The sequence below is a fragment of the Styela clava genome, chromosome 3, assembly GCF_964204865.1.
Source record: "Styela clava chromosome 3, kaStyClav1.hap1.2, whole genome shotgun sequence".
Taxonomy (NCBI): Eukaryota; Metazoa; Chordata; class Ascidiacea; order Stolidobranchia; family Styelidae; genus Styela; species Styela clava.
This window is the reverse complement of record NC_135252.1, coordinates 1,154,911-1,177,284: the sequence shown is the minus strand read 5'-3', so window position 1 is coordinate 1,177,284 and position 22,374 is coordinate 1,154,911. Positions and strand designations below refer to the sequence as shown.

The 22,374-nt window shown below is 37.2% G+C and overlaps 2 protein-coding genes across 2 annotated transcripts in view; both read right to left on the bottom strand.

Moving 5' to 3' along the window:
* Positions 1-10,953, bottom strand: part of LOC120342475 (ketimine reductase mu-crystallin-like) — a 111,508-nt gene extending 100,555 nt beyond the window's left edge. The window contains exons 1-2 of the mRNA XM_078110687.1: positions 10,652-10,953; positions 10,373-10,523 (exon numbers count right to left, since the gene is read on the bottom strand). Coding sequence (XP_077966813.1) covers positions 10,373-10,523; positions 10,652-10,803 — 303 coding nt within the window. The 5' untranslated portion in view covers positions 10,804-10,953. The remainder of the gene's footprint in view (positions 1-10,372; positions 10,524-10,651) is intronic.
* A 6,827-nt stretch (positions 10,954-17,780) lies between these two features.
* On the bottom strand, positions 17,781-22,062 carry LOC144420885 (amino acid transporter heavy chain SLC3A2-like). The gene is made up of 11 exons (XM_078110696.1): positions 21,799-22,062; positions 21,083-21,283; positions 20,709-20,867; positions 20,441-20,589; positions 20,054-20,173; positions 19,622-19,758; positions 19,176-19,383; positions 18,929-19,084; positions 18,712-18,856; positions 18,295-18,422; positions 17,781-18,115 (listed from the first exon to the last, which is right to left on the bottom strand). Exons 1-11 carry the CDS (start codon positions 21,944-21,946, stop codon positions 18,011-18,013), a joined length of 1,656 nt encoding a protein of 551 aa, XP_077966822.1. The 5' UTR covers positions 21,947-22,062; the 3' UTR covers positions 17,781-18,010.
* Positions 22,063-22,374: the final 312 nt, after the last annotated feature.

Below are 22,374 nucleotides of genomic sequence, written 5' to 3'. Positions count from 1 at the left end.
TATCAACTTGTAGAACTAGGTCAAGGTTAGGGTCGTAAGAAGCTAATACGGGCGATTTCGTAATTTTACGTTTGACCAATTGAAAAGCTTTCTCACACTTTTCGTCCCATAGCCATTTAACATTCTTTCTAGTGAGATTTCGAATTGGCTCTAGATCACTGGCAAGGTTAGGCAAAAATCTGGATAAATATTGAATCATACCACAAAATCGTTTCACATCACTGACATCTTTTAACGATGACATTTTCACTATGGCCTCTGTCTTAGCAGGATCTGGCTCTATCCCACTTGTTGTAATCTTATGGCCCATAAAAGTTATTTCTTCTTTCATAATTCTTGCTTTGGTATCATTTAATTTAATGTTTTTAGTTCGGCACCCTTTTTGGAGATTTCTTGCGTTCTCTCTCAAATCCGCTTCCGCTTCAGATTTCGTGTCTCCACATCCAATTACTATGATGTCATCTGCAATCGTTATAACACCTTTCAATCTGAACAATGCTTCATTTAAACGTTTCTGAAATATTTCGCTGCTCACATTCAAACCAAATGGGAGTCTAACCCAGTGGTTCCCAAACTTTTTTGACCATCGCCCCCCTAAAGTAGTTTATACAACTTCATCGCCCCCCTGCACTACAAAAAAATATAAAGTCAGAAACGAATTTATTACAGACCAAATAAGAAGACAAATCATAGTTTATAGTGTTTTTTAATGAGATAGATGAGCTTGGTGTTCTTCAGCGAGGTTTTTATTATATCTAAAATTACCCCATTTACTGATGGAAAGGTGATTTTATTGTTCTAATAGCAATAGTAGCACGGCTGAAAACCTCTTTTTCACCATATAATAGGTCGGAAATGAAAGAATCCAGGGTCCTACCTCCTCAAAAACCGCCGTGTACTCTTGCCTTATAGCATTTCACTTCCTAAATTCACCCCATTTCACATTAAAATAATAAGAACAAAAATAATTTTCCCAAACTTATAATAATGATTTTCGTACATTTCATTCATTCGTACAGCCTGATGACCTGCACCAAAATACTTCGAAAAAATCCATCCCCGATTCCTCACCCTATCACGGCCTCCAGTCCATAATTACCCAGCCATTTTTTTTGGATTCATGGACTCGGATGTGGAAGAAGCCGTGACTGACTATCGGCTACGGCCCAGGGGTCGGTAAATTTTATGTCGCTCGCAGGACAAAATTCAGGATTGCTAGTCTTTTGCGGGTAGCATATATTTTTTGAGAGTTAAAAACGGAACACACGCGAAAACTGCGACAATCGTGAACTCAACTCAGTCGTCTTACTAAAAAAATATTACAATAACATTTAATGTGACACTGTCTTGTTGCTGCATCGCGCTGGATAGCTTCACGACGCCAAGATTGAAAAAATTTCTAAATGGGCATCACCAAACCCACTTCTTTGCTTGTTCTTTGTAATGTGCATTTTCGAAAATAATCGTTTGCACAAATATGTACTTCCAAACATCGAAGTGAATATTTTCGCACGATTTGTGAAATTTTGATAAATATATATTTTCTTTAAGAAGATACATTCTTACAAAAATCAAGCAGTGATGAATCTCCCGAATATGAATATGAATTTTATTTCCTTATTACTTTGCAATATATTCGAATATTTACTGCGCTATTGAACCCCTGCACTCAGCATCAACTTTTCTGCGTGTTTCCATTTGTCTAATTATAATTAAATTGTAGGCTCGTTAAACGAGTGGCTGTTCATTAAATTGTTAGGATAAAGTATAATTTACTCTAAACGTGTCTCACGATAAATTCTGTTACGTAAAAAAATGTAATTTACTCCTCGAGCGTAGATTATAAATAAAAAATTTTCATCGTCAAACCCGCCGTTTGGATATTTCCCCGGGCATAGACTTCCCTGTTTACTTCGTGACATTGGCCAATCCGCAAGATGCAAAAAACGTAACAATGCCCCCTTTCGCATCCGCTCAGACACTCTCACTCAGACAGATTTTCAGGCGTGGTCGTGAACATTACCTCATTTTCGCGTTTTTGAATTATATTCGTTAGCATTTAGTTGTTTTTCGGGAATTTGAATATAAATCAAATAAGTCAATGATTACTTTGTCTTTCTATGAATTTCAGTTTAAATACAGCAATCAAAAATTAGTGTAGAAATAGCTATGATAGACTAGGCTAAAATTCTTTATCGGTACTTTTAAAAAACAGATTGTTAAATGGTGTGTATTAGAATGATAGTTTGAATCAAATACCCCATTTTACAGGCCACAGCTCGCGAAACCACTCTTAAAATAAGCACCGAAAATTTTAAAATGGTAAAGTATGGAAAGAATTTTCCGCGGTCAAAGGTCGGGGAAAGGTCCATTCAGTGAATCGTCCCGGGCCAGATTATTTTACTTCGGCAGTATTTTGCCGACCACTGGGATACGCAAACTACCTTACCTTACTGCAAAGACGAGACCAGAAATTCTTTCGCGTGTGAATATCGCCCACATGTTTCAAGCCTGCGAATGCACACAGAGTACAGAATTAAGTGCGCCGAACATAAAACAGCTTTCGCGAAATCGCCCCCCTATCGCCCCCTTAGACTTTTTCGCCCCCCTCTGTATCGTTTTCGCCCACTGGGGGGCGATATCGCCCACTTTGGGAATCACTGGTCTAACCCATCTGTAACGAGAAAAAGGTGTGATCATTGTCGTTAATTTACTCGATTCTTCTTCTAATATTACGTGCCAATATGCTTCTTTTACATCAAACTTGGTAAACACTTTTGCATTGCGTAGCTTATGCAATACATCATCAAGAACAGGTAATCTGTAGTGTTCTCGTTTCAACGCGGCATTTGAAGGTTGAGGGTCAATACATATTCGAAGCTTTTTGTTAGGTTTCTCAGTCACAGCCATTTGACTAACCCAATCGGTAGGTTCATCCACCGGTATTAAGATTCCCCTTTTCACCAGGTTATCTAATTCTGATCCCACCGCTGCCACCATGTTAATAATGTCTTGGTTATATGTTGAGTTCTACACCCAAGCTATTATAGAATAAGGGTTCAACTGAATACGCTTACACTTCTTTATTACACCAGCATAACACACAACATAAGATGTTTACAGCAACAGAACATACTAGCGAGTGACGCAACTGCGACACGTTAGCACAAGACAGATAGCACAATCAATTATTAGGGACGTTACTCGACAAGGCATTATTAGCCATCATCAACATTCACGTAATGTTTAGAAATGTCATCTGACATTGTCATCTAGTTCGACCATGTATATAGATCATAAATGATATCTATCTATCTATCTATCTATCTATCTTTTTTAATTGAAATTTATATTTTGGGTCGATGGTGATTTTATCTGAATAGAAAGGTTTCTAAACTTACCGAATGCGAGTGCCGTTGTTTATTATAGATCTGTGGATCCGAATGCCTATAATGCAAGAATGCTATAACAAGAATATGCATACCCTGTACGGACCAAACAATATGTCTGTAGCCTACTCTGTATCGATATTAACGATCGTCTGCGCCGTGACGTAGTAATGTGTTTACTCAATTGATGAGCAGCGACAACTCTTAATTGTTGCAGCGCATCGTATCTCATCTACCCGTCTAGGTCTAGATCACCAGTTGTTGTGCAGTCCTGTTGGCTGGCAGAAGTTTTGTTTATTGTCTCTGTTTACTTAAGTTGGATTGTCAAGTTTTACCGCTGTTCTCAATAGACTGAGTTCAAGTTGTAGGCTAGTTGGACGCGTTAATGCACATAATGATCGTTTCAATATTATGCTGTTGTTGTCATTTTTGGACACCTAGTGGTTAACTTAAAGTCGCTTTTCTTTTTGATTATTGGACCAGTTGCTCTGAACCATTTTCAACGTAAATCGCTGTTGCGCCGAGTTAGAATAAATGAAAGTATTAATATTCTGAAATACCACAATATGCGTACGAAAAATACTGCCTGATTATAATAAGAATTGATTTGAATTTTTGGGATCTTGGTTTAAGATATCACCGTTTGCAAAATTCATAAATCCTATAAAGATGTGTTGGGGCATTTACAAACGAAAGGAAAAAAATTGAAGGCCCAAATGCTGATGTATCATGAGCTAGAGATTTACATAAAATTAATTACATAAAAAATTCGAATGGATGATTTTGCATATTATTATATTCAGGTGTTTAGCTTATAATACGTGAGGAATTACGGTATTTAGCCTACGATCCTTTATCGATATTTTTAATGGAATTCAATTTATATCATCGATATTTTCGCGTTAATGCGTGTCTCACTCATTTAAGTACAATAAAAATACATATATATAAACAATGTACATGTATATCAACAATACAAATTCATCGATTTGGGATCGGCGCCGAACTGCTACCGTTGCGAATGATCCTGGAGAGAGACAATAAATTTAGCATACTGCAGACGTTATTTTAGGATCGTTCGTCAGTCAAGGCACACATTCAGCAAGTTCATTTTCAAATCTTGGCAGCGGCGAAACTTGGATTTGTTACGTAATAATATACTCGATCTGGCTTTCCCGGACTGCAATACTGTACGAGTATATATATCGTATTTTCCGCATGTACGCACAGGAGGCGCTAGAAGCGGCTAGATGAAACTGCGTAAGGCAATTTTTGGGGTATGTTATCGAATTCACCTAACATCGGACGCGATCGAATACTCGAGACGTGGCGATCGACGTGTTGGCAATCCATGGCTAATCTAATGGGTTTTGACCAATGCAATTGTCTGAAATTTGATTTGGTATTGACAAAATGCTAAATTTCTTCGATCAATGCTAAGAATAAAAGCGTAGTGGATCGTAATCTGATAAAACCAGCAAGAGGCATTGTGAAATAAGATGACATTTGTCAACATCGTTTTATTGTCTAACCGATCTTCTAATTAAAAATTCATTAATTTATACGAAAAGAATGAAAATTAGCAAAACGCTTGCTTACCTTAACAAATCGATCTCGAAATTGCAAATTTCTCAAACCGAATGTTTTGTAAGCTAAATTGTAAATTTTTCCCATCTCATTCGTTTATTAACTAAGATTTACCAAATTATATCTCATATAATTTGAGAACCAACATGATATATATATATACCAACATGAGAAATCCTCTCGCGTGCCACAATTGGCACGCGTGCCAGGGGTTGCCGACCCCTGGTCTATATCCTAATGTTCAGTTAAAACGACGTAATTGGCATAATTAACGTAGGGGAAAGTGGGAAAGGGTTGGGACACTTTTTTGTTTTGCATATTTTGAGCCGTTTATTCTGCACATTCATTTAACTTTGCGGGACTAATACAGAAAGGAGTTGATGTAGTTTTTATTCAGCGGCTAAGAAATTACCTTGCGACACACATCTTACCACCAAAATGCTTTGAAAAACGTTTGTCAAGTGTCCCACTGTACCCCACTTGTGGGGTACATTCGGACAAACCCTAAGGCATAATGGGTCATCCTGATAAATTCAACAAATTATGCAAATTAAATGAGCAAAGAATCAGCATTATCATCTAAAACGGGGAGACTTCAAATTTGGAAATTTAATATTCTTGAAATCAATGTTCAACCAAAATATTTCAGATATTTTTTAAAAAAATTACGTATGCACATTAAATTATTTTCTTTTTCGAATCAGAATCTAAAAATATTTTTGATTCTTAAAAATATTCCATATAGGACCATGGGCCAAAAGATACCCTAATATTATACAAAACATAACGCATCTCTGGGCCTCTAATTACTTAATGGATCAGACAATGTCGTTTAGTACCCAGTAGAGCAGTGTCCCACTGAGCCCCGGTCCATTGTTCCCCATGGGAAACAAATGCTTTCGGACTGTCCCATCTGCGAGATTAGGAAGGCACATCCACTCGCCAACGTTATGAATATTTTACAGTATACTAAAGATAAAAAATATCAGACGGTGGTTTGTCATGTTGGAAAGGCTAAAATAGAAAAAAGGGAATGGTAAAATTTTAGTTTCAACCCCCCAAAACCAATTCCTCCTCATAGCTCGCGTCGCTATACACGTCCGTTGTCCGTTTGCGGGGACGTTGTAACTCACCGAAGGGCGGATTGAAACATCGAACCGCGGACCGGATATAGTATGAGTGTGAGAGCTGATTTTCCACTGTGCCCCATGTCCCGACGTAACCCACCTTCCCCTACATGGCGTATATCAAACATACGAAACGACAAGATGAAATAACTTAAATTTACTTCGACGAAATCTTGACGAGTCAGGCAGAATCTTGTGCCTTTACGCATTTAACCTGCCGAATTTATAAGTAAAGTGTCGTCCCGTAGAATTCAAATCCAAAAGTGTGTGGTTGTAAACAATGTCGCTTTTTGGTAGTTTCGCAAGGTATTTAGTTGTGTTTCCAAAAAATACTTGTAAATGAAATAACTTAGTTGTCATTGTGTCGTCCGATGACTTTTAGTTTAGTTACAATATTCAAAAATTGATACCACAAACGCTGCGAAAGATAGCCCCAAATTAGCAATCAGTATCTATAAGCGGCGCATAGTTTATTGCTTTGAATAAATATGATAGTTTGAAATAGGTTAACCATTTTTTATGCGCCAACTCTCCAAAACACTCCTAAAATCAGCGTTAGAACTTTTGTAATAATAAAGAATGGGGAGAATCTTTCAATGGTCGGAGAAACGTACATTAGCATACCACGCAAGATTGGAGTCCAGTGTCGCTATAGCAGTATCACAACCCCAAAGTGGGATACTTTATGAAAATGTTTATGAACGCAAGAGGGTGTCGTGCGACAACTTACGCTCGAAACTATATTTTAAGGTTAAAATATGCAATAAATATCCAGAGAATAAATACAGTTACATTTACCACAGTAGGTGTTGTAAGGACAAGGAGACATGAGCCCTACTATTAATCTAATATACATATCATAAACCATACCTTAGGTTTTTGTTGTCGACTAAAATTGGTAATCGGTGCCGTACGCTGTCTTCCCAACTTTATTATTTCCGTTACCCTACTATACGGGTGCCTGGTGGGAATTTGGGGAGTCAGCGTAGGGTATAACTTTATACTGCATTGGAAACACAGGTTCTGCTAAAAACCGTGGTTTTCGCGTAAACCCGGGACAGACAACCTATAAAAACCAATGGCAAAATGACTGCTGGCGGACTGCTGGCGGGTGTGCAGCGTCTGATACAAGAGGGTCAGGTAAAATAACTTGTTGAAACCGTGGGCCTCATCTTACTTAATAATAGCTTTCTAGTAGTTGCAGGCACAAACATTTTGGTTATTGATCTTATGAAATTCGTGTAAAAAACACGCATATGAATTACCGGAGAACGTTTAGGATGATGCAGCAAATTATTTACGGTTTCAAAGAGTTTGGAGGGAATTCCACTCTTTTCCACTCCACTTTCACGTTATTTCAGATTTATAGGGTTTTATTTTAGGTCTGAAGATTTTGTTTTTTCAACAGCCTTGTAAGCGTGAAACTAATGAAATGCAAAGTAGCATCTAGTTCTCGTATACCCCCCCCCCTCCGTGCCTTCGCGGGTCACCGAAAAAACGCGATGGGTCCCTTTGTGACCACCCGCGGGTCTGTGGTTCGTCATCTCCCGTATAGGCTTCGGAATTACTCGCACATACCGGAATCAAATAAATCAAAAACGCACGCCATTTATGATTCGCACTTCTACGAGGGCCGCACAATTTTTCTTTGCGGGACGCATTTGGCCCGCGCACCGCAGGTTGCACACCGCTGTTAACTAATACCTAATACAGTGTTTCCTAACCCGAGTCCGCGGTCTCAAATGAGTCCGCAGAGCGTTTAAATGAGTCCGCAACGAGTCAGAAATTCACTGCGGGCCGCAAACGTTTTTGCGAAATTTAATTAACTATCAGCCGAGTTAGGATTTGCGTTAGAATTTACAAAAAAAACATGAAAAGTCAGTTTATTCACATGACCATAATCGCGTCCATAATTACTGGTTACTGACTATAGGGCTGGGCATATATTCGAATATTCAACTATTAGAATAGCACATTTACTACAGGTCACTTGCGAGTCGCTTAATCAAACGATTGGATTTCACAACTCACTTGTGGATTTGCGACGAAAACAAGAGTCTGTACAAGCTTCGATAGATTCGTAATAGGTTTTTCTCGCGAGTTCGAACAACGAGGAATAAATTGTTTTTCTGGTAGGTGTAAATGGTGGCAACCCAAATTTTCTAAACTGAAAAGCGGTCCGCGACCGATTAAAAACGCTTTTTTAGACATTGCAAATCACAAAATTCCGAGTGCTACCGTAGTATATATACGTACCAGGGCATTTTCCTTTAGGATTCTCTGCTATACTGCCTCCACATTAGTAATGTCGCACAGTAAGTACGCACAGGAGTAATGTCGAATTCACAAAAATACGAATCAAAACAAGATATAATCGGGCACTTTACCACGCATTTTTGCGTCCACGGATTGTCATGGTATTTTCTGGGTAGTATTGCTCTTATTTCGTCAACACAACAGCAGAATAAAAGAATCACACATGTGGAAAAAATCATTGAAAAGTCGGCTCTCTTAACGAGTGACGTATACGCGACGATTACTTCGGAAATTGTTCGCGAGAATTTCAAGGCGATGAATATGTATTTTCGATTTAGTAATATATATACTTTAAATACATTTTTAATAAATACTAAATTAAGTTGTACATTCTGGAAATTTATGGCAGATAGTATGATTTTTTTCTACCAGCGATAACAAATTCACAAGGTCGCAAAAAATATGTATCAAAGCTGAATATAATCAGGCAATATATTCTCTCATTATTATGTTCGCAGATGGCAGTGGAATTTAAAAAAAGTAATGCTTTCATCTTGTCGTCGCAACCGCGAGTTACCATGATGAACACAATTAAATTAAAATAGAAAGACATTTCTAGACAATTCTCGTCGTTGTCATGGATTGAATACTGTGCGACAGAAAAGCCCATTATACACCCAAAAAGTCGGCTCTTTTAACGAACGCGTAATTGCGGCGAATTTCCGATTTTGAAATTCTTTAAATTTATGTTGTGTTTGGTTTCATTGCTTATTTACACAGAGTACGGTTGCAATAAACGCACCCTGATTCCGCAATGGTTTTCGCCGGTGAGAAAATAGTCCGCAACCAAAAAAGGTTGGGAAACGCTGACCTAATATGTCTGGCATAACGCTTCGTTTTCATCCATAGCAGTTCTTTGATCATAAACGCCTCTGATTTGTGTACTCTTGGTATAGCACATAACGTAAAGTCGTAAACATTCAATCAATGGTGTGTGACTCCTTTTATCCTATCGTAGTGACTCTTGATTATACACAAGTTATCAACATGAAGTTACGACTATAGGTTTTTTTTTTTATCAATTCTGAAAAAACATCGTGTTTTAAAACAAGGGCTTGTTTTAAATCAATTTATTTCTGTATTTTTTGCATTTTTTATTGAAATACCCCTTGCATCGCCGATAAATTACGCAAAAACGTTGCTTTCTTGCAGCTGCATACAAATGCTTGTTTTGACTTTTATTTCTATTGCGTTCATTTTCGCCACGGTGGTATCTACACCAAAGTAATAAGATTTTAACCGGAATGTTTATCCGAGATACCAGAGAGACGTTTTGAGTAAGAAAAATCATGGAACTCAGCTCACGAGCCCACCACAAAATTAATTGGATCAAGGGCAGTCTTCGGCAAAACGAGAGCGTTACGACAATGAAGAATAAACTTATATCGGCGGCAAGCTACTGATTTAAACGATGAGACGCGTTATGCTAACTGTAAGAGTCCTCTGATGCAAAGACAACTAATCTGTTATGACTCCATCATAAGGATTTCGAGTTTATGTATTGGTATTTTTCTCATAAAATAAGGGCAATATCACGGTTAATACTGTTCGGTTAAGTTATGCTTAGCATACTTTGTTCTTAAGGTTGAAGTGAGTTTTCAAAGTTATACAAACTGATCACATTTCAATTTCGCGAAGTGGTTGCGTCGCAGGGTCGTTCACGTACTGGCTTATCGGTTACGTCTTACTGTGCCAACCACGTTTGCGATCGCACTGAGCTACAGCTTGAGAAGGTGTGTAAGTATGGGCCTTTATCGATATTTGTGGCGTTTCGAAGGATTTATTGCAAATAAGAAACGCTTGGCAAGTTTTTACATCCATTTTCCTTCAACCTATTTGATACAAAAAAATCAAATAGTGCAGCGATTTTGAACAATACAAGCAAAAAAAACTCGATTTAAAACAATTGTTCTAAAGCAATTCTTTTTGAACAAATCCCTAGTTACGACTCACGCATTTCAACTGGCCATCATTTGTATCGAATAACATCAAATAAGAATGTCGGATCGGCAAGCCTCTTTCAGCACAATCAGGAGTTGTATTGAGAAGTTTTGTGGCCAGCGTATTTTCCCATTTGGTGTAAGAAGGCATAACGAGCAATCTCCTGTAAATTACGGCAGCCAATTATTTTAATAATTTCTACGATCGACTTAAGCGCTACATACACGGCATGAATTGAAACTATTAACTGACTTCTGTCGCAATATTTTACATTGCGACAGTTTTAAGCACCTGTTCTTGTCCATCCAAAGCACTGTCCTCAACGGTTGCGTAGATTCCCGCGATGAATATTCCTGTAGAGAGCGTTTTATAGCGGGTATGAGATCCATAAATTCCAAGTGTCTTTGCACAACGTCATGCTTTACGTAATTCACCATATCCATAATTTGCAGCAAAAGTACGAACCGTACCAGTAAGACGTTATAGAGAGAATGTTCTGCCCTAGGTATGTAGTTCGATTCCTGAATATTGAAAAATGCATGATCCAATCCGAATACAGATAAATTAAAAACACTAAACTCTTAATGCAGTAAAATCAATAATAATCACAAGCACAATATATTTTAATACTCTTGGCATGGCCGGAAACGATACGTCATCAAAGTGCTCGATACGAGAAAGTCTATTCAGACGAAGGCTTTATTTATGTATGTATGTATGTTTATTCGTCTCGTAAAAGCAATATAAAACAAGCCGGTAGGCGCCCAGGATCTCCGCTGTTAGTTGAGGGCTGAGGCCCGCACTCAAGCAACTTATTGCCATTTATAGAAATTTGAGGATCTTAACGGCGGTGCGATTAAGTAAGTGAGCGGGTTGCCAAAAAGATTAGTTCATTTGAGCGCTGCGCAATTTGTGGAGGTACTTGCCTGACTGATATGCAATGGCCAAAATTTAAAAAAATCATGTTTACTAAAAACCCTAAGGCTTCTCCAGTTTTGGGAGTATCGAAACCAACGACAACTTGTTGGAAAGAGGTTTCTCCCTTGCGGAAGGTAAAATTCAATTTTCAACCTTCCCCCCATCTGGAAATTCTATGAAACGCATAATACTTGGGTGACAGTATAGCCCACGTAAAAAAATTCATCCAGATTGGTCCAGCCGTTTAAACGCTACGTTTAAACAGACAGACAGACAGAAAACCTGATGAGGGTCTCCTAGAGCGGAGATCAAACAATCAGTAATTATCAACATTGAAGACGGGATGATACACAAGACCATACTGGCCTAAAATACATGAAAGTGTGGCATACAGTATGTGATGTAACCAAATTTCTAACTAACTAAGAACGATAAAATAACAAAGACGATCAACAGAGTCAGGGTGAGAAATATGTCATTATCCTTTTCTCATGAAACGTTGAACAAAAATTTCATAAAAGAAATGAATTGGAGAAACGAACTTGTTTTAGGCTAGGGCAATAATTTGTACTATTAACATTAATTGGTGAAAAGTATTAAAATACACAGTAACTATTATCATGTATATACTCACTACACCTTGTTTATTTTCGTAGCAGCGACCAATCAGCAGAACAAAAAAGAAATACGCTTAATTAACCCAAAGTTTCACAAAAGTCCAATGTTTGCAACTAAAGATTTTTATAAGCCTTGGCCCAAGAAAAAGTCTCTTTTTATACTTTACCAACGGCGCCTCTCTCCTGAAAATGGCGTGACTGGGCGATATCCACCGTTTGACTTGGTTCCAAAAAAAGGTTTGATATTGATATTATATATTAATAATCCAGAGAGCTTCCTGTCGTTATATGGAATAGCTGTTATAAATCTGACGGGGACATCCATCGAAGCAGAAACATGTTGACCTCAGTTCCGGGAGAAATACGTCAATTAATTATTTTACATGCACAAACACGCGGGTCTTATTTGCTCACGTTTTTCGGGGGGAATTAATGTTTACTACTGGCTAACCTTGCACTAGTGCTAACTTATTATTAGTTAGGGCTAAATTTAAAAAAAAAAAGGCCACAAGCCTCCTAATCCGGCATTGCTTTAAGATGGGCATTTTCTTGCGTAATAAAAGCCATTTTGTTCGAGCAGGTTTTCAACATGCAACGTTTCACAACCATCTTTAGTCATTGTCTATCCTTGCAACCAGCGTTCGAAGTGCAATTTTTATTGGAATTGTACAAATCTATTAGAAGCAATTGTTCGGGCATGAATGAGTAATAATATTATATATGAATACAGTTTTACAGTTTATATTATGAATACAGTAATTAAGCTTATTTTCAATGATTTGTATGAAAAATATTTTGTCATAATAGTAGTATTGATATTATATATATATTTCAGAATGTATACAGTTTCTAATAATTATGTTAATATGATCATTTTCAATGATATGTATGAGGAGTATTTTGTCTCCATGGCGAATTCTAAACTAAAGTAACACACATCACTTTCTGCAATCACGGATGCGGTATAAAAATGGTTCGCTGTATCAGTCTCTAGCATCAGAGGAAATTATCATGATCCCTCCATCTTTGTCTGGTGCACACAACCCATCAGTCAGTTCTTCTATTTTATTGGTCAAATAGGGTAACGAACAAGAGCAGTTCAAACCTCTGCGAAATTTTCTAACTTTTTTAAATTACGGCCTACTTGCGTTTGCCTCCCAGACGCAACGATGGATTTTTCATCAATGATTTGTTACATCACCCTAATCCCTAATAGGGATGGCGGAATCGAGTCCGGATTCGATTACAGAATCGATTCTTCGCGGAATCGACTAGAATCGATTCCGATGCACCGGAATCGATTCTCGAGTTTGAAACTTGGATTGCAAACAATGTGTAACGTTTTGTGGCAATTTCTTCACATATATATATGTATAAACTGCTTCACTGCTATGTTGAGTTGCTACGACACCGCAAACTTCACTATATATAATATATATATATATTATAAATATCGCTAGTAGGCTTTAACGTTTATTTATTTTAAAAATCTCTGTGGGTTCTGAGGGATTCGTTTTTTTTTGTGCGGTTTTGTCTCATGTGGCAGATTGGATACCCATACTACTTAGTTTCGGCCTTCTTGTCCGTCCAGAATTTGAACATCGCTGTCTTGCTTGATTTCATATGGTATTGCTTGGGTGGGTATATTTTTTCGGTAATATGTCGAGGAATCGAGATTCGGAATCGAGAATCGGAATCGAAAATTTAGGAATCGGATAAGAATCGAATACTTGTAAGTACTCATACTTGGCATCCTTAATCCCTAATGGGTTTTATTCCATCTTCAACAACTGTTTTTTTAAAATAGTCACTTGGAGATCCTGAATACCAAAGCAACGTCGTGTTCTTGGCGAAATGTCGACATAATGATTACACGTAGATTATGAGGAAGCGTAGGGCATCTGAAAAATAGTTAAAATGCTTTTGTATATACCAAGAAAATCGAATAATTTCGAATGCAGCGATAAAAATTATGCAACAGTGTGTTATTTAATTTTAGTAAAATCCTAATATGTTACATGTTTCTATATTAACTTTTCCATTTTTTGTTGTGACCTTATTAACGACCAGGATATTGCAAGGCGTTGTTAATATATTCGTCGACCTCAGTTGAAGACAGGCTGGCCACCATTGTTACTGGTTCTCTTCCCTTAGATGAGACACCTCCTAGTTACAAAACATTCAACCCGAACTTCCCTTTACTTACCAGCTTCCCACTTTACTGACTACCGGACGCGAATCTGGTACGGGCGTTTGAATAAAAATATAAGTCTGAGTTTATTTTGACCCCAAAATCATCATGATAGACGATAAAATAATTGATAAAAACAAAATGAATAAAACTAATTATGGAATCCGGAGAACAAAAAAAACCTAAAGTAAGGTTCAAAACGTACAGATTTTGATTGAAAGGTGTTGTTAAAAGAAGTAGCTGGTTTCCATGATAAATTGACTGATCCCAGTAATCGACAACCTCAACTACAATTTCTTGTCTATAATTCATGACTATGAATGGGAAAACCATACTTGAACCTATAATTCCCATAACTTATTATCCTACCTCAGTATCATCACTGCGTTAAGTAATTTTAAATATAATTACCGGTACTTTTACTGATTGATATAATTTGGACTTTAATTTGGCTTCAATTGAGTGAGTTAAGCGGTCTAGCGGCTAGAGAGTCTCTAGCCAATCTGTTCATGCATCCAACTTGGCAATTCTAATTCTAATTGGGCAATTTGGCATTGAGTCAGTTCAAATTTATCAAGGTTCCATAAGTCTGCAAATTTTGATGTAGACACCATTTATGCTTAATGAGCTAACTGTTAAATTGATTATCACGAAACGACCTGAAAAACGAAAAATAAACCTGCGGGTACAATATTCAATGATTGCTTATTAGGAAATAACAAAGGACTACCCTACTCGTTCGAAAAGAATTTATTGATTTGAGTAAATATTAATCATTAGACTGCTAGTTGAAAGTCCCGAGGAGAGGAAATTGTCGGGACACGGGGGAAATTGTTCACAAACCATGCAAAAACTTCCACTTTTGTCCAAACCACACTAACTTCACAGCAAAACCTTAATCAAAGAAAACATTTCTGTATACACACAGTACACAGCATAGGGTACTCCTGAAGTATGCGCACCAAGATGTCGCACAACCTGAACCCTAACATGGTACACAACCTGAGTTCAAGTTGTGCGCCATCTTGGTGCGCATACTTCGGGAGGTCCCAGCATAGAATACCACAGCAAATTAAAACGAAGGGGATAATCTAATATAGCTCGACTGGTCGACTAATTACAATAAAAGATACATAGGATAGGATTTACATATTTATCCCGGGGGAACTAAATTATACCGTCTACAACGATCCTAAGAAACTACACCACCCAAATAGAAAACAAAAACAATGCTTGTGTAATATCAAAATCTTATGCTAGACGCATGATAAAGAATCCGATATATAACCATCTAAAATACAGAACAGGTGAAGAGAGCTTAACTGCCTTCAACAATAATTAGCAGTTGCAGGGACAAGGCAATATTATAGATGTTAAATATTCTCATGAAAATAGGTATGCGCCAGTGAAGAGTGTCCCAACTTTCTGTCATGATCTATCTTTTGGGGTTCGATATTTATTTGTGTTCGAGCTATCAGAACGTTGTAGCTCATTACATACAAAAAAGTATATATATCAGTGGTTCTGAAATAATAACCTTTAATATCTGGATACGAGTAGGACTTGACTCGTTTCTGAAATATTTTTTTGGATTTCAATGTCCTCAAATTCAAGGGAGAGAATTCCGTAGCTGGGGTCCAATATAAAATAGGGCATGATGGCTCACAGATTCACTCATATAATGTATGAACAAATTGGAATTACTTCCTTGACTGTTATGAAAATCATAAACTAATGATAATACTTCAAACTTCATTAATTCAATTTTGAGTATATTTAGCATTTTATAGTAATGGCTTACACTTTCACGTTTACTTTTTATCACATCACCATCTATATATGACATTTTTAGGAACTATCGATCTAACCCAGGGGTCGGGAACTATGGCTCGCGAGCCATATATGGCTCTTTTGGTGACGGCATATGGCTCCCAGAAAAATATAATATTCTAAGACTAAGCTTACTATTGTTACGAGATCCCAAACTCTTTTATAGCCGAATTGGCAGGAAATTCCCAATACATTTCAGAACACGCGCCCAGCACATGTCTATGTTATGTAAGATATTTACTAGACAGGCATTGTGACAAACAAGGGGATTCTGGAACATAAATTGTGACATCGCAAAGCGATATAGTTTTAAAAACACTACGGAGATGCCTAAACGAAAAAGGCTGATGAGTATCGTAGATTTCAACTTGGGCTGCATGTGAGCAACCGTTCAAGGCCCGCAGCGACTACATGCAGCATCAGAAATCACATTAAATGTATATTGACATTATATGTGTTGACTCTTGAGTAAACATTTCAGGCCTGATTAAGTGAAGAAATGTTATATGGCTCGCACGGAAATGCAATTGAAAATATGTATATTTTATGGCTCTCTTGACCAAAAAGGTTCCCGACTCCTGATCTAACCTGTCAAATTTGTACTTTATTGGCTACCGAACGCGAATCTGGTACGGGCCTTTTAATTATATATAACAGGGTGGTCCAAGATTGCGAGGTTGGTGGGCCGCAAAAAACTTTTGAGGATGTCTCGCGGGTCGCATTAGGAGAAAACCCAAAACTGATCAAAACATCGCAAGTTTCATCACTTTAAATATATTTAAGAATGAGATATTACCGTTCTAATCAGTAAAATAAAGACTTTATTTATTTTAAAATTGCTTCCCGAGAAATACCGTGGATATGGCATTTTCGGTATCTTTTCTCGTGTTTGGTTTTGGCATATATATATCGCTTAAAATTATATTCTTTCGTGACAGATAATACTTGAAAGCACGCCAGACACTGTGGTTTAACGTTGTTGGGGTTAAGAAAATACGTTTCCTCACAGTTTACCTCGGTCACCTTTTCTACACTCATTTTATGATGAATTGTTATATTTAACTAATTTTATTACGTGTAGTGTGCATAGGCCTGATGCTTTCGTCAAAGAACAGCCAAGTCCGTCTGAGTTGGGATTTCGGGAACCAGCTAAAAAAAACTGGATCGCGCGGCGCTAAGTCAGCCTTGCGGTTCGTCACTGCTGTCACATGGCCAACGCTTGAAAATAGAGGAGTGTTTTGACTGAAAAAATAAAGACACAAAACCTCTCTTCAAATGAGAAGTCGCTTGACGCGATCATGAGGTTCGAAGTTTAGATAAAAAGTGCGACTCATCTTATCGGCTTGGTCCTGTCTGCATGAGGCAATTCATTATCCTTGTAAAAAGGTTATTCCGAGTAGGAATAGTTTGAAAAGAACTCAAAAATGTTCTGCCAATAAATACAAATATCTGCCAATGGTTATTTAGTGCCTGTTTAAATTGTTTTGCGGGCCGCACGGGATGTGTCCGCGGGCCGCATAATATATAATTATTTTTAGAAACCACCGATCCAGCCTATCAAAATTGTACTTTACTGGCGACCGAACGCGATTTGGTACGGGCGTTTATGTTTATCATCCATATAGGACATTTATTCAAAAACAACCGATCTAACCTGGCAAATTTGCTACCGGCAAATAAATACGATATTTCAACTAGGACATTTTTTAGGAACCACCGATCTAAACTGCCAAATCTATACTCCACTGGCTATCGAATACGAAACTGGTAAGGGCATTTAAATTATATCTCAACAAGACATTTTTGGGAACTACGGATCTAACCCGTCAGTCTTAGATTTACATAAAAAAAAATTCAGCACTAATTAATTAATCAACGTTTATTCGATCAGCAAAAAGACATCTCTGCCAGGAAGCAGAGAGGCAGGCAATCTTCCAATAATATTGTGAATTCATTACAATTTTTTTTTTTATATTCCATCGAGTATCATTTTGAATCCATAACCCGATGTCAAATACTATTAAAAAGAACACTTCTACAAAAAAATTTGAATAGGACATGTAACACATCCATTAAGACTTAACATTACACAAATTACTTGAAAACCTCAAGAACCAAAGCAAGCCCAGGGTTTAGTTTAATATTATCCAGAGCATATTCAGTCTTCTCTTCAATTGTCGGGTCTGAAGCCAACAGAACCTAGTTGATGGAATACAAGTGATTAAATTTTATAGAGGTCAATTCTTCCATAATTTACAGAATCTTGACTAATAAATGGTCGTAAAATCGAACTTCTACAAAACATCTCTAATACAATGCGTTATTAACCATTACTTTTCACATCTTTAGTTGGAATAAATCAAAAACTTTCCACAAACCTTTGACTTTTCACCCTCACCAGCATCTTTTATTTTAATGTAGATCTCTTTACCAGTAGGATTATAGACAACAACTATCGTGGGCTTTGTATCCCATTTACGACTGAATGCAACGACTTCGGTAGAATCTGTTAACACAAATCGTTTGAAAGAGGAACATATCTGGTAAAGTGAGGTCTCAAAAAGCTAGGTAAATAAACTGGACATTAGCACTAAGGCGGCACCGCCACTAACCACAAAAAATAATATAAAATTTCTAATTATAAATGGTTGGAAAGTTTTACAAGCAGATTCCAGCACTTTCAACCAAATGAGCCCAATCATAATTGAAATAATTAGATGGGGAATTACACCTAAAGATGGTAAGTATGGTGACCACTCGGAAGCAATAAATAGAAGTAACGCAGAGTAACATACTAGTTTCTCTAAATTTGAAAACTGCATTTTCATCGTCCCATCTGAGTGATTGCTTCGACTGATGTTGGCTCACTCTCATGTTTGCCATTTTGCCTAGAATATCAAGATTTACTTTGCTTGCGTTGTTCGGAATGTGGATCTTTGTCTGCAAATTGCAAAAGTGAGCATTATACAGTCCTCAAATCAGACAAAAGAGCAGAGCAACTTCGTATCTCACCGTTGTGTTCCAATTAAACACATCATCCTTCAACAGCTCCACATCCCCTGATCGTAATACTGGTACACCTGGAAGAGCGAAAGACATGAGGGAAAGCCCTGCAGCTTGCTCAGTGGTCATTCTTGATGCAAGTGGAGACCTATTCATGGTGTTTACCTTCAATCAAAATACATAAGATATTTCATTTAAACACAATTGTTAAAAACAGGCACAAAAATACAATACAGCAGTCAGCAATCAATCTCACAGCATATGCCCCAATGAATGGCTCAGTCGCATTTCTCCATTTCAAAATAGCATCCCTGATTTTCTGTGCAGCCCCAGCATCAGATGGAGAGACATCAGAGAGGGCTGTGTTGATGACAACTGCAGCAGAATCTGTTTTGTTAACATCTGTTGGGAACAGAGCCTCTTGTCCTACAACATCAGAACTGACGATGAAGAGACCGATGGTCCTGCAAATTTTAGTACTTGATTGATAGACAGTTGATTGGATTTTTAATCATTAGAAATGCTTTAATTATTACAATACACATTATTTGTTTGTGGGAAAATGTCCGGACCTAACCAGAAAACAAGATAAACCAAAACCAAAGGTTAACTGAACATGTGTTATAACATTAGATTAAGTTTATAATACAAGTTACAACATAGATGGATCTAGCCCAAGTTTAAAGACAAGTTACAACATACTTATCCTCTGTTTTATTCTTCGAGCTGGTAATAGCAGACTGGAACGCAGTTACAACATCCATAGTATTAGTAATACGGGAAACATCTCCGATCTGAAATCCATCTGCACCTCGTCCTAGCCAAGCATTCACCAGATCCTGAATTTAAAACAGATTTAACTTAAAATCAGATTCAAAATAGATCAAGATCATCACATAGTGCATACCAAACAAAAAACATAGGGACTTTTTTATATAAATTTCATAGTTTATTTTTGTGATCTTGTTTTAAATCTTAATTTCCTTAATGTAATGCCGTCATGGACTGTTCAAGCCCCCAAATAGTTACAGACAAAATGAAAAGTTAATATTATAGTTGCGTGCGATTTAATATTATAGTTGTGCTTCTATAGATTGAACAAATGAGTAGTATCGGTTAGGATCATGGAAATACCTTTATGTAATCCACCGCGGCTTGTGAAGCGTAGTCTACATATGCCAGGCTTTCATCTGCAGTTGTAACTTTGTAGCTTTCACCTCTTTCAGAATGGTATAACCACTTGCTGTTTGTATCCTTAAAATGCAATTCACAATGTTGATCAAATTTAGCATGAAAGGAACATTCTGTTAAACCTGTCTACAATACCAACATAATAACCTAATTGCCATCTGTTCCATCATCACATGTAGGGCAACCTCAACGTTTGATTTCGTCACAAAGAGCTTTTTATTGTATTAATGAAGATGGCATTAATCAGTGACACCAAAAGTCATCCAGTCGACCAATGCACATGTATAGAGCACATAACACAACTAGGAAAATATTGAAATATTTACTTACAGCGGCAGGTACTGATCCATTTGATGCCCATTTAAACATAGCACATGAACCAACCCGTGACCCAGTGCATGCTTTAGTTGCACTGTTCACAAACTGAGGACTACTTGTGCTCAGTGAATCAATGCGGAGATCAACAACGACTTTGATATCTGTTCAAAACAAAAAAAGGATGTTTTAAATATGATAAATTTCAAAAACAAATGATAATACGAGGAAAACTATGATTACTATAGTTATCATCAGTAATACTAACGAAAATACGCCATACCTTTATCTTTTTCCTCATCATTGTAATTTGCAACCAGGGCTTGGAAATCGGCATCATTACCACCGACAACCTTTATGGGATCATTAGGGTCATTGGCACTGTGGAGAGTCAATGCCCTAGAGTTGAGTGATCGAATGTAGTCAGTATGATCTTTCATTCCTGGATAAATAGGCACAAGCTTAATAAACTATTTGGTAATAAGCTGGACTTCGAACTGCACAATGGTTCTATAGTTGTTCAAACAACACAAAAGTGTTCTAACGAGTTTTAGTAGAGTCTGTACTGTCAAGTTGACTCATTCAGACCAAAATATAGTAATAATTAATCATTGTCATCCACTGAAATTGCCACTGAAAAGAAACAAAATTATCAACCTGCAAGATCCCCAGCAAACTTTTTCACATCAGCTTCATAAACAACAGTATCTTGATGCCATGGTGGGGTGGGTTCTTCCTTACATCTGGGAGCGGTCACAACAATAATGATGGCACCGACAAGCATGCCAACCCATCCAGCCCAAAATACAATAAATAGAATCCAACGAGCAACAACCCATTTCTTTTGACTTGAAATTTCTGAAAATATTATAACAATCAAAATATCATTTATTGAATATGGAATTATTACTGCCACATAGCCTGTTATTGTATTTCCAACAAATCAGTTTTTTATTAAAACATAACCATAATTCTGTAATTCAGTAATTACAATTTGATTGATCTTATATTATTTTGAATCTAATTCACAGGGATTGATTTGATTTTCATTTGTCAATAATTATCTTTTCTTCTATAAATTACTACATTGGTGGATAAATTATATGCCAATTACCGTATCGATAATGAAATAAGAAAATCGGCCATCGTTTGGGACAAAATTTGTTAGTTTCTTTTTCTTCTATCAATTCAAAAGTTTTTTTGAAATTCATACTCAATACTAAAATACACCAATGGCGAAAGGCAGGAATGAGGGAGACTGTAAGAAAATAAGTGAACTCCTGGCGAAAGTCAGAAAGACTACGGTACTGGTAGGTACTAAACATTAGTACATCAATAGACTAAATTCAGATAGGTAACGGTAGTGACCCTACCTAATAACTCTTCCTTCTTTAAGCCAGTGAAACGCTCAGCTTCAGGTGCTTGTTTCCCGTCATCTTTTACATTAACCTCGGGATTCAATTTATTTGTTTCGTCCATGTCTCCCATCTCAACATCAATCGGTTTTTCAGGACTGCCCATTGTAAATGCTATAACGTTAACGTAAGATATCGAGTACTCAAAACAACTAAATCAATTAGAGCTGAAAGCAATTATTACAAATTCGTTTATTCCACAGTTCAGCAATTTAATCTGACAGGGCGTTAAAACTGGCGAAAGAACGCGAACGCAGCTGTCTAATAAGTGTATCAAGGAACTCAATGACGACGGTCGGTCGTAATAAATACCCTCCTGTGACCTAATACCATTTCAAGCAATAAACTCAGTACGATTACATTTATTAGGTCATAAAGACAATTCGGATTAAAACGGATCAAACCAACGCGACGCCATGGCTACAACAGCGAAAGGAACAACTTTTAACAGGACGCCGCAACAGCTGAATCCGCCGCATCAGCATGACGAAATTATTGATCATTTTCATGAGCAATGAGCATGACGGTCGGTCA

What these genes read in the sequence shown, in the direction of transcription:
- LOC144420885 (XM_078110696.1), bottom strand. Translation starts at nt 21,946, where the DNA reads ATGGGCAGTCCTGAAAAACCGATTGATGTTGAGATGGGAGACATGGAC. An exon ending in AAGAATAAAACAGAGGATAA is followed by an intron (nt 19,384 to 19,621) that starts GTATGTTGTAAC and finishes TAAAATTTGCAG; the next exon opens with GACCATCGGTCTCTTCATCG. An exon ending in TTTCAAATTTAGAGAAACTA is followed by an intron (nt 18,423 to 18,711) that starts GTATGTTACTCT and finishes TTGTGTTAACAG; the next exon opens with ATTCTACCGAAGTCGTTGCA.